Consider the following 19974-nt stretch of genomic DNA (forward strand, 5'->3'; position numbering starts at 1 on the left):
AATATTTGTATAATCTTGGGAACTATATTATACAATAATGTTCATTCGAATTTTGCGATATAGTGAATTTTTTTAGTAGTATTCGGTATTCCTTAATATTCATAATAAATTGTAATATTTGGTATTTAATATACCATATAGCTTCTGTGATGTTAAGTGCAAGTTTATTGAATTTCAGATTGCAAATGTCAAGTAAGTGAAGAAAGATTGAAGCTGTTGAAAAAATTTATCTTTTTCTTCGCATTAAATTCACTTTTCGATACATTTTTGGTATATTTCACCAAAATGTGTTTTTTTAAACGAAAATAATCATGTGTGAAGAATACATTTTTCAGTAACATTGGTGGCCGTTAATATCTCTATGACCTCATTTATACTCATTTCTTTAGAATTCTAGGTGTAAGTTTACATTTTCTATGAAATATTTTCTTCGTTAAAATCTTCTGCTCTTGTTTTTGATTTCATTTCCCCATAATTTAAGCTTACATAATTTTTCTTGAGCATATTAAAATCGATATATCATCGTTGCCAGTTTCATCGATTACTCTGTTTTCCAGTAGAAAGTTTGTTATCAGTATCTGTATCTTCGCATATGTTCTTGAGTGTGGTGGCTATATAAAGCGGATCCATCTTCTAATGGTTGGCTCACTCTAAGCCCAAATTCAAGCAAACTCATTATGGCTTCCTCTAGTGTGGTAAAATTGACATTTTAGTTATAACTTATTATTAGCATCTATGAATATTATTTATTTACGTACATATTAAGGGTTTATGTAATGAAATTTCAAGAATTTTCTGACGTAATCTATTGAGGAAAAATCTCGGTAATATGCTGGTCACCAGCATAACAGACATGCAATTTCATTTCTTAACGTAATTGCTGTGAACGATTATTTGAATTTGTTATAAACTATTTAGTATGTTTTGGAAGCTAATTCGCTTCTATTGTCTTTTTTTTTCCGCGAATTTTATTAGGACTGTTATCTATGTTTTGTTCCATGCTAATCAACGTAATGTGATTTAACAGAGAATAAAAAATCTTTTTTCAATTTTTAAAAATACTGTTGATTGGTAAAAAGAAAAGTCGTTTGAAATATTTTGTTTAAATTTTATATCGGAGCTTGTTAGGATATTGCATATGCTGGCTGATTTCACTAATTTGTTACTTCTATTATATTTGAACTAACGAATGTTTTTTTATTCTAATTTGCATACTTTTATATTCTGGCTGAAATTCCTTTTGGGACAGGAAAAAGAAATGCAGAAAAGTATTTCGATTGCTTAATTTGGAAATATTATTATATTTTTAATTGAAATGTTCGTTTAAATTATATGAAGTCAGTATTGCCTTTTAGTCCTTTCTTTCAAAATTTTCATTTTATATTATCAGAGATTAAACTCAAGGTAACTCTATGGAAGAATAATTTCTCAAAATATTGTTTCACCTTTTCCTTTCTTTTCTTTCTTCTTTTTTTTTTTTTTTTTTTTTTTTTTTTTTTTGCAAGTTCTGTAACTTTATGCTTTTGATTATTGATTTCACATTATTCAACAATTGCTTCTTAAATATTATAAATTCAGGCACTATTGTATAAATGTCCATCAGAATGACTGAAGTATTATTATATGATTACATTTTTGTCTTTTTTTAAAAAATTAATTGGTCTACCTCATCTTTTTTACGGAAATAAAAAATGTGCTTTATTTAAAAATTTTATCATTCATTGAAATTGCAATACAATTTGAAATGAATATTTTGATGTCTTCAACTTGTAATTAATTCTATGAAGAGTTATTGGAATTTAATTTCTTGCTTAACAGAAGTAATCTATTTGCATTTACTTTTTTTAAAAAAAGGGACTTAACAGATCACTATATTTATTTATATCTAGTAAAATTCTGACACACCAGTTAATTTATATTAGCTGGCACTTAGTTTTAAAAAGGAACAAAATCATTTTTATCTCTTGGATAGAATATCTTTAATTTTATAACTAACATGGCAATAAATAAGCTAATATTTAATAAACATATTTTATGAAATTATTCCATTCCTGTCTGTATATCAAAACTATTAATGTCTCCATTTTTTTTCATACACATCTATAGAAAGTATTACTTATAATTATATTGATCTTACAAAACAATTTGGTTTTATTAGACATTTGATAGCAATTATTATTTGGGTGTGGTTTTAAGATCCAGATGATCACTGGTCCAGATTCTAAGTTTATATCTGTATGAGCCAAGTTAGAATAAATAAAATCTAAATGTTCTTATATTAATGAATGCAGAATGAGAAAAAACAATTGTCCATCTTGTCTTCCATTTAAAATTAATATTCAATAATTTATAACTTAAAAACAGGCCATCACATCTACATGAACAAAATTGAATTGACTACATGAAATTATTGAAAAACATTTTCTTTTTAATAAAATGAAAATTTAGTTTTTAGAGTAAAAAATGTTTAACTAAAAAAAATTTGACTCTCTATTTTTTTTTTTTTTTTCAAAATTATTCTATTGCAAATAGACTGTTCTATGAAAGTTGATTGCACTTTAGTTCTCTATTACAAAATGCATATAAATAACTTGAAATCCATGAAATGGGAATTGATTTTGCTTTACATAATTGCTTCAATTCATAGATTAAATTATCTATGAATATTTATTAATGTTAGTAATTAAAAAATCAAATAATTTCAGATATTCAGTTCATTATTTTTTGGAGTCTTTCAAAATTTTAAATATTTTTGCTGAGCTTGTAAACATATTTTACTTATCTTAACTGTAAAATTTTCTGGCATTCTTTTGTTTTTAAATGCATGATTTTATATATTATATTTTCATTGGAAATAAGGGGAGAAAAAGCAGTGATCTAATTCAATTTATTTGTTATGGAATACATTCTGTTAGCATTTGCATTTTGGAACGAAATTGTTTATATATATGTATAAATGTCTTTAAACTTGGTGCAGTTTAATTTGCAGTGGCCAAGAAGATGTATTAAATATGACAATATCCAATTTGTACTCATGGAAACTGTTATTTAAAAAGAGCTATATAAAGTAAATTGATTGGTTGTCAATTAAATATTCAAACCACATTAGAAAAAATAATTCTCCAAAACATTCTAAGAACGTTACATAAGTTGTCTATGTTCATTAAACACTTTTTTTTCACAATATTGATATGTTTTGTAGTAAATTCTAGTATAAAAAAGTTATGTATAATTTCCTAATTTTTGCAGATTTAAAATATATTTACTTTTTTTTCCTTCATGTATTGGAAATGACAGCTAAAAATTTCTCTGTGGAGCAAGATTAAATAAATATGCCAATGTATTTTCCACAACCTATCATTTATTTACTATGAATATTTTCTACAGTATCTTTCTGTACAGAATCTTGTGAGTTCAATTTTTAAAAAAATATTTCCTTGAATATTAAAATATAATAGTTTATGTAAAAGTCAGTTAAATATAAATTATTAAAGAATCATTTTTATAAATTTCAACTGTTCAGTTCATTCCAACTGTTTAGTTTCGTAGTTAGAAATTATAGAAATTTCTAAAATATGAATAATATTGAGAAAATAAATTGCTATTTCGTACTTCAAGTTAAAATTTTAATTACAAAAGTTATTCTGATTCTGTTTTCCTAAATGATTTCTACATTATTTTTAAAATGAAGTTTTTTCTCTTTACAGATAAATAGATATTCATGAATCATAATTCTACTTACAAATAAATTTAAATATAGTTTTCTAAATGTCGTGTTGCCAACATAAATAAAGCAGACTTTGATTCTTCCATATTCTACAAATAAAGAAAATTTTGTATTTAATACAAGATTTGCAAACTTTCCAGAGGTCAGCAGATTACAAGTAAGAAATTTATTATAGACAGATGGGAACCTCACAACACTTACTGAATGGAAACTTATTGTAGTCTTTACTAGTGTAGTATTATTACATAAGTGTTGGAAAATTCTTTTATAATACAGAGAAGGGGAAAAAATTGGATCAAGATTTGTCAAATTTATCTGTTGAAATTCAGAGAGAACTAATTAATAAAAATTATTAGTTCTCAGTGCCATCTGAACTTTTATTGATGACTGAGCTCTTAAAAATTGACGATACTGTAATTCTCGTGCTGTAAGCAAAAGTATTAAAATTCCCAAATGTCTACTGCATTCCTCCCTAGAACACTCAAGATTTTTTTTTCTGAATGGACACATGTCAAAGAAATTAATATAACATTCTCTTGGTTATTCACTGAGAGAAACAAACTTCTTAAGACTTTCCTCTTGTGAATGGACATTTTTCAGCATTGTCCCATGTATAACCATGCCTTCAAATGGTAAAATAAATTAAAGTTAATTCCCAATTTGTCATCTGCAAACTTGTATGTACATATATATATAAACATGATTAAAAAAACTTGTATGGAATTCATTAATGTTTTCTATTTTTCATTACTTTAAAGAAATAATCAAGATTTTTATGTCTAAATCATGGCGAGATCAGTATAATGAAATGAATAGGAGGGTATAAAGCAAGAAAAGGAGCCAATGACAAAATATTCAGACATATATAATTTTAGAAAAGAAATTGACTCAGCATTTTCATTTGGTTGAAAATTCATAGACATAGACAACACAACTTTGAAGTTATAGTAATACTGCATTTAAGTGACTAGAATACATATGTATGAAAGCCTGATTATAAAATTAAAAAAAAAAAAAGTTTTTAGATTTTTTATCAGAATATTCAAACCCAGATGATGATTATATTCTGAAATGCAAAAAACTTAATAAAATAATTATATAGTGTACTTTACAAAATTGAGATTGAATGTGTTTGAGGGAGAAATTTTATAATGTACCACATTACATAAAGATAAATAGTAGCAAGTTGAGACTTTTGTTTATATTAAATTTTAAATAGTTGGAAGTAATTATGTCATTCTAATTCTAATATCTCTTCAACAGATATAGCTATTATAATCCTGATATAAATTCAGTTATTTCCAAGGTCTGCAGTGAAAATATTAGTGTTCTTATTTATTTATTGTAGCTGTAGGACATCTATATTTGTTCAAATTATTTTATCTATGCATATCTACATAATAAAGAATACTACAAAAACACACATAGAAAGGGTGTTTTATCGCATTTCATTATTTATTCAAAGTTGATAACATTTTATTATTAAATTTTTGAATTTTGAAAAAAAATTAATAAAGTATTATATTAATCAGTTTATTTCAAACCTATATTAAATGTCCTTCTTACTTGCTTCTTATATTTTTTACAAAAAGTTTTTTTTTTTTTCCTTCCCTTTACTTAATTTGTTATTGCATGACTGAAAATTTCTCAAAATAATTTCTTAGACTTTCATTATAGTCCTTCTTTTTGTGAAGGACATTACGCTGAATTTCATCCATCCTAACTTTTTAATGTATTTTCCTCTTCCAAATATTAAGGACTTTTTTTTAGTAGGGAGTGCACTGACTTCTGTAGTGTTAAAGAAAAAATATGAAGAAAAAAATCATTGGCTTACAATTCGAAATCCTACTTGTAGAATCTTTTATTATTTCATCCTTAAATTGCCCTTTTGACAGATTTGCAAGGCTATTATTTTATTTTTTCTAAAGTCTTTTGTGCTATCATTGTTATACAATGCATCTACCAAAATATATCTATCTCACCATAATGGAAATATAATTTTTCATTTCAGAAGTTTACAATATTCTTCACTTTACTTCATAACCCATCTTAACTTAAATAGTGAGACATTATTATCTCCTTGTCACCACCATGTCTCAAACAACTAAACTAAAACAACCTTATTTGAGGATTTTCAAGGGATTGTTTTATGTCATTTTAGGTGAAGTAAAACAAAGCAGTTATCATGAATTTGAATTTTTTCAATCGAAGGAAAGGTTTTTATGTAGCATGGGATTTAAAACATCTTTGTGCATCCTTGCAAATTAGTTAGATGTATTTTTATAAATATAATGACTAAATATATAATAAGGTATGGGTAAGGATCTGACTACTTGTCAGAGTATTACTTTTATCCTATTTTTTAATTCAAAAAATTTTTACTTTAAAAAAATTTATCAATGTGGCAAATAGGCTAATAATTTTTTCTAAATCGATTTGATGATGCTTGCCTCTTCACCCAGCTGTTAAATAGGAAATCAATCAATAACCATCATAAAAAGGGGGGGGCACTGGTATACAAATTTTAAAATAATCGTTCATAGTTTCTAACGGAAGTATAAATCTATTTTTATGAAACATCAATAGTGCAAACATCCTTTGTCATTATACAATCCATACTTACTATTCATGACTTTACAATTTAAAATGCTGGAAAGATAAGGGAATAAAGTAAACATTAGTGAATAAATCTGCTCATAAGGAAATGATTAAAACTTTGTATTTGAAATATTTGTTAATTATTAAAATAATCTACCTTTAAAATAACACTGATGATAAGATTTATCAATTTTAAATTAAAAATTTTATTATTGCTAAGTTTTCTCGGTACGTTTGAAAAAGTAATTTTGTGCTAAGTGATTAAACAGTTTTATTCTAGATTTTTGTGTAGGATTACAGTATTTATATGTTTATGATATCTAATGATGCCTTTGATGTCCTAGAGCTGTGACAGGGAATTTAAAGAATCGTGTATGAAATGAAATATATATTCCTGTCTATCAGGTCTTTCAGAAGCTTGTAGCTTATTTTTCAATTTCTAAATGGGATGTACTATTGTGATAAAAAAAAAAATTGGAATGTTTTATTTAAAATACATCTGTAGTAGATATAGTCTTCAAAACTTTTTTAGTCATGTTTATAATTCTATAAACATCTGGCAACAGTTTGGAATTTATTTCTTTTTATCGTCTGAAAATAAATTTGTTGATACAAGTTGTAACTTTGTTGATTTTCCAAAATATGGCATGTGATTGGCATGTAAAGAATATACATTAAAATTTGTGCAAAGCAAATCTTATAATATAAATATTTGAATTCTGCAAATATTTATATTACTTAGTCTTATACAAAAAGCTTTAATGGCAACTATTGCAACAGGAGTACTTCAGTGAAATAAAAGAGGTTATAGAATCCATCGTGTATAAATCATTGTTCTCTAGAAGACTACCCTATTTATTTTATCATCAGCATATTGATCAGATCAGAGAATCGATACTTAGTAATCATCATTCAAAAGTTAGAGATATTACTGAACAGTTTTCTATACAGAAAACAATAAAAACTGTGGAAGAATAATTCCTGAACTTTATAAAATAATAATGCTACTTTTTATTATTATTCATTTTTTTTTAAAGATTCATATATGCACCATTAACATATTTAGTTGATATTGCATCATGTATCTTTTTCCACATTTGAAATTGCTTCTTCATGGTTACCATTTTTTCCATTAATTAGAGAAAATTTGCTACAAATTCTAAAAAGATTTCACAAAATTGACATATATTTTGATAATAGGAATGAGTAACAGAAATGCATTGTAGTCTTAGAAGACTACAATTGAAGGAGATGCAATAAGTTTAGCCTAAAAATTGATACATCATCATTTCTTTTTTTATTATTATTTCTGACGTGTATTCAGAATTATTACTAATTTGAAAATTTACTTTGTTATATGTTAGTCCAAATGATTTTTTTCTAAAGAATTTTTTTTCCATATAAATGCGATTCTTCCCATTGAATGAAAATTATATTTTCCTTTTTTAATGTATTTGAAATTAAACTACTTTATTATGTTTTTGTAGTTTTTTTTATTATACTCATTCTCACAATTGTATAGAAAAAATGTATATCTTTCAGAATGTTAAATAATATCTGACTTTTGATTTCAATCTTACTTTGTTAGTTGCAGTTAAAATAAAAATATTTTTACGTTTCACATTTACTAATTAAACACTAATTGATTTGTTATTGTCAAATTCTTTTTAAAAAAATATCATTATTTGGGTGATACATTTATAATTTTTATAAGCTGAAAATGTTTCCACTTGAATATATATATATATTATTTAATTTTTATAAAAATTCTAAAATCTGTCTTCCTTTTTAGCCAAAATTATATCATACAGTCATTGACGATGTTATTAATAATGTAAGGGAGGCTTTTATAGACGAAGGAGTTGATGAGCAAGCACTAACAGAATTAAAACAGGTATTGCTACATCTGTAATTTTTAATGCACTTTTAAAGAAATAATTTATTATTATTATTATTATATAAAGACATTTATTATTACAAATGTATTTAATGATCAGATCATTTTTACATTCACTTTAAGTACTAGTTGGAGGAATAAATAAGATTATATTAATCTTTTACATTAACATATATTTTTCTTCCTTATCATTATAAATTAATTTTAAAATGTGATTCATTTTAATTTTTTGTAAAATTGAAAATTTTAAAATTGATTTTTGTTTCAAATCTGTTTTGTATTTTTCATTGCAGTTTATTTATTCTTTTTCATTTGTCATGTTTTATTTTCAAATTGCTAGTTTTAAATTTCATGTGTGTTTTTCTTATTATCTCTGGAAGCAGAATTCTGAATTTTTTGATAATATTTGCTTATTATATAAGTAGGGCCAGTTTTGTATTTAAGAGAAATATTCATAAAGAAATTGTCATCAATTGTTTAAAATTTTCTTTAGATCTGAATATTAAATATGCAACAACTTTTTAAAAGAAATTTCTTTTGAAGTTTAATATAGTTAATTCATTGTGAAATATGTTTTTCCTTATATAGGTTTGGGAAAGGAAATTGCATGAATCTAAAGCCATTGAAAGAGAAGAACCACCTGTTACTAAAATTGTTCCACAAGCTTCCATCCAACCGGTCCAGCAAGCAACGACGATAGGTTCTTCAGGTACTGCTACAACAATTTATCTCTCTCTCTCTCTGTGTATATATATGCAATGATATTTTAAAATCTGATTTAAACTTAATTAATTTACTAATTTTTAGCTTAAATTAGCCCATATTAATTTCATTCTAAAATATTCTCATATTTTCTGATCCAATTGCACCTTTTTTTTATTTAATTAATGCAATAGAAGCTCTGTAAAATTGTTAAGTTCTCCCACTCAGAGTGAAGGGATAAAAAATAGTCAAGCCAAGCACATTTTTTTAAAAGATCTCTATGTTTCCCTTACTTAATATGACACGTGTAAAGAAATCCCTATCAAAATCTCATAGTATATAATTGCAGGGATAAATTTTTCATTAGCTTTTCCTCATTTCGCTCTTGTGTCGTTCTGTGTTGATGTGCTTGTCGCTTCTGCTTGTACATCAAGCATGTCTCCCGGGATGGAATAAAACAAAGTTAAAAATTCAAAGTGTCTTCCCTGTCTTCAGCCATGATTCTGCTTAAAAAAATTGTTATATATAATATTACTCAACTCGGCTATGACTAAAAGCTGTTTAATTCATATAGTATAATGTGACAAGACTAACACATCAGCAAGGAGATTAACCTTTAAGATTCGTGAGTCATTTATCATGTGATCACAGTCATCTGTCTATGCATAAAAATCTAGTGAAAGATAAAGTCAAAGAAACATTTCATAAAATTTTCAGATTTAACCCAAATTATTTGCAATTTTTTCTTATTCATTGGAATAGGTCAGTAATTATAAATTTTAAAAATGTGATTCAAATGTTAGTAATGATTTGGTAATGAAAAGAAAAACATGATCTTTTTGGGTAAGAATGAGAGTAATCAAGGTTATAGTAAACATAGCAAAAAGGCTGTAGATATGAATTGTTATTAAGGTGTAGCCTTTTTAAATATGTATTCTATTTTTCAAAGGTAAATTCACATGCATTTCAAATCGCGTACAGTATGCATCAGATTATATTGGAATTGAATGGTCATTTGATTCAAAAGCGAGCTGTTCTTCCATATATATTACAATTTTATTAACTGAAAAATTTATATTCCATGTTAAATTCTAAAATTTTAAATTTTAGATATCTTGCATTTTAATGTGCATAAATGTGCAAATTTAAATATTCCTCTATTTTGTCATATTCTGAGTAGACACAAAAATGCCAATTTAACAATCTGCTACAGATTATTCTTATGTTTGGAGAACAATTGTATTTATGTTAATAATTGATTTGTTGTTAAAAAATAGAGAAAATGGTGAAAAAAAAAAAGGCAATAGGGAATAAGGGGGTAAATGTAAGAATATTAAAGCAAATCAATTTAAAAATTTTCTTAGATGAAGCATTTAAGATAGTATAAAACAGAAATTGATGATTGCCAGTTTCTGAATTTCTCGTTAATTAAAGATAAATTCTCAAGTTTGCTTCCAAAGCAGTATTATTTATCCATATTTATGTGCTGTTTTGAATTAAAGTCAGTTTGCTATGCAACTTTAAGCACTGTTTTTGTATTAGTTGAGGTTTTGCATAATGATTTGAATAATAAATATTTTTGATCCTATTTCTATTATTTCATCTAAATGGAAGAGCTGCTACTTTTATGGTGTCCGTGCTGCAACACTTAAAAAAATTTGTAAATTACATTCATAAATACTGCCTCAAATTATCTTATTTATTCTTGTAATTCCTTTTGGCATCATGATAGTAAATCCAACTTTTTTGAAGATTTCCATTAAATTGCAATTAAAAAAATGTTAACTTTTAGTAATTCAATAACAATATCCTACAAGAGAACTTGTTTCATTTGCAATTACATCGTTTTTCTTAAGGAAAAATTTACACTAGTTTTAGTACAATCTAATTTAACTTAAACTGGAACAATTCCAAATTCTGGTATTTCTCAAAATTAAGGTATTTGCTACAGATTTCTTAATGATATTGTTTTTGTTTTGTTCCAATATTCTTTCTGTTGTATACTTTGGAATATCAAATTTATTATTTATTTATTAAAATGTTTGAAAAGATTTTCAGAATTTTTTAAAATTATTTGAATGAGAAAAAAAAAATGAAGTATTATATTACCCGTATATTTAGCATATCTTGCACATTCAAAAAGTTTATTAAAATATTAATAGTAGTAAAATTATTATTAATAATAATAATTAATAGTAAAAAAATGCATTCAAATTCCTTTGATATATAAAGTGTTATTTAGAACTTCTGCATTTTTTTTTTTACATTAATATATGCTATATTTGATTTCTAGCAACTATTACCCACCAATTAGCTATGCCTGCTGGAGGTATGATTCCTTCAACTTTGTTGCAATATAATCCAGCATCAGTAAGTTTTGTTTCCTTTATAAGATGTATTATTTATCTCTGAAATTGTAATCTTATTGCTTAAATATGGAAAATTATTATCTAATTTCATATAAACCAGAACATTAATGCTACATACATACATACATATGCACATATTTTTAGTGATTTCATTAGCAAAGAGCGTTATTTTATAAATTTATTTATATTTCACGATGAGCCAGTTACCTGTTTTTATTTTTCAAAAAGTTGAAAAATTACTGCTAAATTTAACTTTTTAAATCCATTGAAGTTCTGGAAATGGCTTTGCTGTTCCCGCTCCTTCCTTCTCTTCTTTCTTTGCTAGTATTTATAAGTTAAGTATGATCAGCAAGATGACAACAACATTTTTTTATGTTGACAATATTCTTTCACTTAAATTTTTAAGTATTAAATTTGAAGTAGAGGAATTCATATTGATAAGTGTTGGTGATAAGAAACTGCTAATTGAAATTTAGTTTTTATAAAATGAAGAATCATAATAAATTGGACATCTGTTCAATAAGTTATTTCTAAACTATTTATTATGATAAAGTGTGTATTGGCAAAGGTTTTCTAATGCTGAAAATTTAAAAGTTTTATTTAATGAAAGTAATTATTACTTCATTGTTTATTCATTATTTAGGCTATCTGAGTTGAGGCATGCTTTATATTCAGCTGTAATATTATCCATTTAAATAGTCTGCAAATAATGTGTTTGTTCTAAAATAGAATCTGAGTACATAAATTCCAAAATTTTCGATATATCTGGACAACTATCATTCTTGAGTTCACTATATAAGTCTTTAATAATGTTTTAAAATATATTTCTGTAAATATACATATTTTGAAAATTACATTGAATAGACAATTTTTAGATTGATTCTCTAACTTTTATATTTATTATTGCCCTATATCTTAGGCTTTTATATTGCCAACGCAATAGCAATCTATGAGTGTTAATGTAATTGTGGTAATGGTGGGGTCACTTATTATGCTTAGTAGAACCTGTATTGAGATTCGTAGTTTTCCAACTAATTTTAGTTAGTGGAAATCTAACATTTTAAAATTTTAATTATCTGCAAATATTGTGTTTTAAGACCTTTCTCAACCTATATATGCTTGCTTTGTTTTTTAATACTCTTTGCAGTTTTTTAGTTTTTGTTTGAAAGTGATCTTTTAAAAGTTTCTTAAGTGTTTATATCTTGTCTTTTGATATTTGCATTTAAAATTAGTTCTTTCTTAGTTCATTGTATTCAAAAGAAGATGAATATATGTTGTGGATTGTCACCAAGGTACTCCTTTTCAAGAACTCGTAATTAATGCAATTACTCCATTTTCTCATCCCTTAGTTTCCACTTGTAACTACACCTACAAATTTTTGTAGAATTATGCCATGGATTATTTTTTCTTCTATACTTTCTATTTAAAAAAATATTCAATTGAAAAATATTTTTGAGTCTATATTTCGCAAGCAATTTTAAAATAGACGCCAAGAGTTTGTTTATGAAAAAATATCCACTTCCAAAAATATTTAAGAAAAATTTGTTGTTTTATAAAGCATCAAAAATTTATTTGAATCCAGCACATAATAAAGAGATTAAAAATGTTTTTAAATTTATGGTAGTACTATATTAATTGTATATTTGTTGCACCTTGCAGATTATTTTCATTATAAATTTTATTGTTATTTTGTATTTCTTTAAAAAATTATTCTTTAATGAAATTTTTCTTTTATATTTTAGAATGATCTTCAAAAAACTGTTCACTTGCCTGGTAAGGTGACACTGAGCCTTCCTGCTCACATGGCTCAAACAGGCCTACAAACTTTAGTTGTGAGTACACTTCTTTTGAATTTTAATTTGGGAGATATTGTTGCTGCCTAAAAATTTCAAAATTACTTAAAAAAAATATATTGGATTTTGAAAGTAAGAATTTTCTTGCTTCTCACTAATTAATACATATAAATAATTAATTCAATATAAAACTGGAATTAGAATACAAATGAAGCTTTTGAAATTTCCATTCTAAATATATCTTTAAAGCTTAGAACATAATTAAAAAAATTAAATTTATTATCCCTATTTGTAAAAAAACAGGGATATCATTATAATTTTTTTCTGGGGTTTTGAAAATAGCTGTTTGTAATTAATAGGGAACCAGGGGAGAGGTAAATTCAGAAATTTTGCATAAGAAAGTCTAATATATGTAAAATGCTAGAGTATCTTGTGAAATTAAAAAATGAAGTTCACTATAAATTAATGGAAAGTAAAGATATATTGCTTTCCTCTTGCTTTTTTTGTCTTTTGTGACTGATTAATTCAATAGTGATTAAGTACAAAAAATATATATATGTGTCTAATGGTACACTGCAGGGGAGTTATTTAATATGATATCAGAAACTTTTTCAGGGTAATACATTTTTTTTTTATTATTATTATTATGTTTTATCACTTTTAGTAGCTAAAAGGTTTCACAATAGTATTCACAACTGCTGTATTATCAGATTTCAAGAAAGGTGCAAGAGTAATTTATTATGAATTGTTTTTAATTCTCCCAGAAATATTTTCACTAAATGTTATTAAAATCTTAATATTCTAGCTTCATACTTATGTATTTGTATGCATCTCATTGTTGAGTTTTGTCATTATTGAGCATAAATTTTGTTTTATGCAAATTAGAACACTTAAAAATTTGTTTTTAATTGCCTTTTTATGCAAATTCAGTGAAGAGGGAAATGAAGCATTTAAACATGAAGTAATCTAATCTAATAAAGGTTTCTGACTTAATCTAACCTAATAAAGGAAGAAGTCTAATAAAGGTTTTGATGTAAGCTATAAATAGAATTATGATTAGACTTCTAAATTTCAGAAGAACTCTTAAGAATAAAAATAACTAGGTTAATTATTGTCACATTTTTTACATTATTGTTTTGATAAAATTAAAGAAAAACAATAGCTGAAGCATTTTATGCAAGAAATAAAAAGAAAATTTAGCTTTAACATATTTTAAACCACTATTTTTTCATATGTCAATTGATAAATAAAATGTTACTTATTCTAATGAAGTCTTAGTAGTAAATATTTGAAAGTAGACTGATTTGAATTGTTAAGCTCTTTATAGGTCGATTATGATTTTTAAAAAAGATTCTTATGAAAATCTATTTTCTTCTTTATCTATTCCACAGATTTTTAATTTTAAAATATGTCACAAAATAGATAACATTCTTTTAACTGTGCAAGATAGAATAAAATGTAATTTTTATATTTCAGTTTTTCTGTTTCATATTCCATTGCTTTTTATATTAATTTTGCTTCCTTCATTTATGCAGTCTGCACCTGGTGCAACCCATGTACAACTTCCTCCAGAATTTGCTTCTTTATTCCAAGGCAACATTATTACCTCAGCACCCAATAATCTACAACAAGGTATGCAATCATTTTAAAGTTCTTTTTTTCATTCTGTTGTATAGTTGAATAGTATTTTTAGTATATATTTAGTTGTATAGTATTTTTAGTATGATTGCTATTGTGAAGGTTTTCTTTTTATTAGCTTAATTTTAATTCTTCAAGGAATAAAGTAAAAAGTGATAAAGGAAACTAATGCTCAACTTATTCTTTTTTATTAAAATATATATTTTTAATAATAAAATAGTAGCTGATTAATTAATTATTAAACCTTCATTTTGCTTTAAAATGTTTTTGAAAGTAAAACCAAGAGAAAATCAATAGTTTCGGTTTTTATGCATGCAAACATTTTTCTTGTTACTATTATTTATATAGATTTTTGAAATGAGATTTGTTTTTATTAATAATAGAACTTTTTTCTGATTATTCAATTATATTGTTTCTGTATCCTAGTTTTGTGTGTGTGTGTTTGTTGAAAGAATTATACAGCTGAATCTAAGACTTGTCTATAAATGGTGATTTATTAGTTTTGCTTATTTTTAATTTTATTTAGAATTTTTTAAATGCTGGAGGTTTAATTAGACCTCACTTGTAATTCTTTTTTTCATAAAGTAATATAAAATGATCATACAATGAATTGCTTAAAATTATTATTTTCTGTTGTTACATTCTTAATTTCAACATTGCTCATCTAATTTAAATAGAGCTGCAGGCTATTGATTAATAATATGGGATTCTTAAACTCTTTTCATCATTAGAGTAATCTTCTAAGGCTCTATAGCTCCATTTAATTTTGCTTTAAAAATTTTTCACTGAACTTCTTTTGTGTTTCATAGCTTTAAAAATATTTTTTTTATTCTTGCTCTTATTTGGAATTTGAAATGATTATTCATTTATTTATTTTCAGGTGGTCAGCAAATAGCTGGTGTTTATCAGACTATTACAAGTGACCAACTGAAAAATGCCCAACAATTTACTGTCACCATACCAGTCACTACCCAGCAGTCTCAAGCACAAGTAAGATGATAGAAGATCCTTAAATTTACTCTTTTTGATCTTGGTCTGAAAATTAAACTGGGAATTACATCGATATTTTTTGATTTTTCAATATATGTTTATTCCTTTTTAGACTGGTGTTGTAGGTCAAATGGATGGCACAAATGATACAAGTGATGATGAGGACGATGATGATTTCCAAGATAATGATGACGATCGGGATGATAATGATGATGAAGCCAATGAAGATGATATTGGTGAAGAAGATGAGGTAAGATTTCTCTTCTCTACATTTGAATAAAAATTTTAATTATGATAAACAGCGAATACTAATTAATATTAATGTTTCATGTATAATATTGAGAATTTCTTATTTGTAATTTAAAAAAAACATTTGATTTATTGAGGTATTTTTTATTTTTGCTTTGTTTTAAAGTATATAAAATTTCTCATTATAAAGTACAACATAAATGCATGTTATTTAAAATCCTAAACTTATAATTTAGTTTTTTTTTTTTTTTCAGAAAAAGTAAAATGATTATCATATTTATTCTGGAATTCTTTAATAAAACAATATATTTACGATATCAATGTTTAGATTGATGGAAATTGCTGAAGTATTTGGAATACCATGCATATTCATTTTTTTTTTTATTTAAATTGCTTTGTTGTTTTGTTTAAATTGCTTAGTTGTTACTTTTTAAATTGTTGGAACAAAAATACTCATTCATTCTTTGAGATTCCTAATGAGCAATATATGTTATATGACAAATAGTAGTAGCATATACTTTGGTTATTTATTCACTGCTGGTAATTATATTAATCCTCCAGCAGATCTGAAGCTTTTAGAATGGCGTTGCACTATGTTTTTTTTTTTAATTGGTAATTTCATTTTTGTAGAACTTCTTGTCCTTGATAATTATAATATTTAATGTCTGTTAATTACTTTGAATCTGGACTTGAAAAATTGAAAATATCTGTTTTTAAAAGTAGAATATACTTATGTTTATTCTGAAAGCTCCAATCCTGTATATTTTTGTATATTTATTAAAAAAAGAATAATACTGCTATTTTTTCCTTTAAAATTTATTTATTAAGTTATAAATTCTAAAAAAAAAAAATATTGTTCATTTTCTAGGAACCTTTGAATTCAGATGACGATGTTAGTGAAGATGATCCTTCTGACTTATTTGACACTGAAAATGTAGTAGTTTGTCAATATGATAAGGTAACAATCTTTGTCCTTTAATTTTGAAATTTCTTTTAACATTTAGAACATTCTTTTAACATTTTAGAACATTTTAAACATTCTCATATTTTAGAATCTATTTTGACCTTTCTTAATTTTTTTTATTTATAAACATTTTAATAAAGTTGTATTATTATGATCTCATACATTAGATATGAATTTCATTGTAAATGGAAAATCTTGATCACATTTGCGCTAAGTGTCTTGGGTTCTTTTTTTTTTTCTGTTATGTTTTCATATTTTTGAGCCTCGTTTAATTTATAATAAATAGATTTTATCTTATGTAATGTATTTTTTTTTTTAGTGTCTTATCTAAGATTTGTGTTTTTGATTATGATTAAAATGAAAATAGCCATGAATAAAAATTTGTGCTTCAAATAATTCAGTAAATGGGGAATTTCTCATTAGTTCCCGATGTTAAAAAAAAAAGTATGGTAATACCTTCTAACATGCATGAATATATATAATAACATGTGTTTAATCTGTATAGGAATCTATTTTATTAAATAAAAAATATGCTTTGTTTTGTTCAACATTTGTCACCTTGGTGATCAACTGATTGGTCAAAATTATTTGTTGCCAAACATTACAGTGAGATCTTTTTTCTTTTTAAATACAATATATTCTTATTGATTTTCTCTATGAAGCATTTTTAAACTTTGTTTTTATGGGCATGTAATTTATTCTACTTTAGAAACTCTACATAATTATTTTCATTCTGTTATGTAATTTTATTTAAAAATTTTATTATGAATGAGAAATGATTAAATTTCACATGTACACAATGTTTACTAATCTAGTAAACATTTTAGGGAAGCAAAATATGTTCACAAAAGAATAAAAGTATAAAGATTAGAATCAGTCAGCATTGAAGTTTTATGTGTACTACAGGATATATTTTCTGATTTACACTATATCATTTAGGATTATTCAATACAAAAGTAAAACTTTAAGGTAAATTAAGCACAATATATCTTTATGTATCCAATTTAGGACAGAAAGGAACAACAGTATTTGAAAATGGGAAAAATGAAAAATTTTGTTTCTACTTCCAAGCTAAATCTTAACTAAAATTGTCATAGAATTTTTAAAAAAAATTAAAGCTTAAATCAAAATTTCTTATATGCAGAACAGAAATCTTCTCTACATGAAAAAATAAGCCAAAGCTTCATTCTTGGATCATCAATAATTGAAAAAAAATCCAGAAAGAAATACTTGTAAAAAAATGTGAAAACAATTTAAACTTCATTACAACAGCAAACAAAATTTGAATTTCCTTTCAACAATAAAACTAGATTTGTAAAATATTATTCTAAAACATCTTAAAAATTAAATGAGATTTTTTATGGCATCTTGATTTGTACATAAGCTGTAGGTGTGATAATTTGTCCTAAACATCAACTTGCATTCTTTTAATATGTTTACATTTACTTTTTTTTTTTTTTTTTTTTTTTTACCTAGATTCATATTATTATTATTAATAAGAGAATCATCCAGACAAAACTGTCTTCTGAATGTCATGTAATGTATTATTTTTTTCCATTAAAATAATTTTTAATAACAGATAAAGTAAGATTAAATTTATATGTTTAAACTGACATTTGCTTACAAATTTTGGTATGTAGGAAATGTTGCTTTTACTTTCCTTTTCTGTTTTTGCTTTAGCAGTAAAATGTTTTTTTAATCCTATAGGAAACTTTTAAAACATTAAAGTTGCAATTTAGATCATATTTATTATTATCATTAATTGTGAAGTCAAAGATAAATAATGTCCATGATAATTATTCTTTTTCACTTTTTTTTAATGAATAATGATTTTTTTAAATATTTTTATTCTCATTTGCAGATCACTCGCAGTAAAAATCGGTGGAAGTTTCATCTGAAAGATGGTATTATGAACCTTCAAGGCAAGGATTTTGTGTTCCAAAAGGCCCTGGGCGACTCTGAGTGGTAGCCCTTTGATTCCTGTCTCCCCTTTCATCAGTCGTTGTGACAATCCTCATTACTGTCATCCATGATTGTCGCTCTTTCATCATAGAGCCACTGCACGGACGAAAGTTTTTAAACCTCTTGCATGCAGTGCTGCTCTCCTCAGTTTTGTTGTGAAGGCAACTATTATTGGTGTCTTTTCTTTTTTCATTATCATGTATATGAATAGTTAGTCAATTTTTTGAATGCAATAGAAAGTGTGTATTGTGTTATATAGAATATGTTTCCCATTGTGAAAATTTTCTCTATTTTCTTGAAGGTAATTCCATCTTACCATTTATTTCGTATATTTATTTTTTGGGAAATGTATGTAAAAAATGCTATCAAACTGTGTTGTGAAAATCTGCTTTGATATGTGTGCTTCCATTTATTATTTGACAAATTCCAGGAGTAAAACCCAAATGCTTTTGATTTCTCAAATAGAAATTTTTTTAAATACCATTAGATTATATAAGAAACCAGATGTATATATTTTTATTATGAATGTGATCAATTTAAGGAAAGTTTTATCTTGAATATCTTTAATTTCTTTAGTAGATGGATGTGCCATTCAATTTTTTTCTCTTTTTAAATTTTACCAGTCCATTGGTAATATATGAGAGAATATAAATTCTGATCATATTGTACACTGATTAATTTTAGTGCTAACTCTACAACACAGTTTGTTTACGTAAAACAAATTTACCATCTGATAAAATTCTAATGTAAGCAATTCTAAGTGCCTCTTGGGTGACAAACAGAACGATCAAAAAAGTGCATTTGAATCCTGGTGATGAAATAGCGTAGAAATTCTGTTTTGAAGAGTAAAGTATTGTATTTTTTTTTAATTCAAAGATTTTGACTTCATTTCATTAAATTTTGAAATGCATGTAGCAGTTGAGAGTGTGTATTACTTAATTGGTTTTGGGATATAAAAGAATGAGCTATAATTGTCTCAATCAAAAAAGTTAATTTTTTGCATTCTGTTTAGGTGTTTTAAAGTTTAAATTACTTGTAATTCCTATACTTAAATTTTGTTTATAAATAAAATGTTTTCCAGTTAC

At 25.2% G+C, this 19974-nt stretch overlaps 1 protein-coding gene across 1 annotated transcript; it reads left to right on the forward strand.

Annotated features, from left to right (window-relative positions):
- Positions 1-556: 556 nt before the first annotated feature.
- On the forward strand, positions 557-19974 carry LOC129969593 (transcription initiation factor IIA subunit 1-like). Its single transcript, XM_056084231.1, has 10 exons — positions 557-695; positions 8118-8219; positions 8811-8931; positions 11218-11294; positions 13036-13125; positions 14622-14718; positions 15605-15714; positions 15827-15964; positions 16832-16921; positions 18789-19974. The coding sequence occupies exons 1-10, from the start codon at positions 678-680 to the stop codon at positions 18894-18896; spliced, it is 951 nt and encodes a 316-aa protein (XP_055940206.1). The 5' UTR covers positions 557-677; the 3' UTR covers positions 18897-19974.

This window comes from Argiope bruennichi, chromosome 5 (assembly GCF_947563725.1).
Source record: "Argiope bruennichi chromosome 5, qqArgBrue1.1, whole genome shotgun sequence".
NCBI classification, from domain to species: domain Eukaryota; kingdom Metazoa; phylum Arthropoda; class Arachnida; order Araneae; family Araneidae; genus Argiope; species Argiope bruennichi.

What these genes read in the sequence shown, in the direction of transcription:
- LOC129969593 (XM_056084231.1), top strand. An exon ending in CACTAACAGAATTAAAACAG is followed by an intron (nt 8,220 to 8,810) that starts GTATTGCTACAT and finishes TTCCTTATATAG; the next exon opens with GTTTGGGAAAGGAAATTGCA. An exon ending in AACGACGATAGGTTCTTCAG is followed by an intron (nt 8,932 to 11,217) that starts GTACTGCTACAA and finishes TTTGATTTCTAG; the next exon opens with CAACTATTACCCACCAATTA.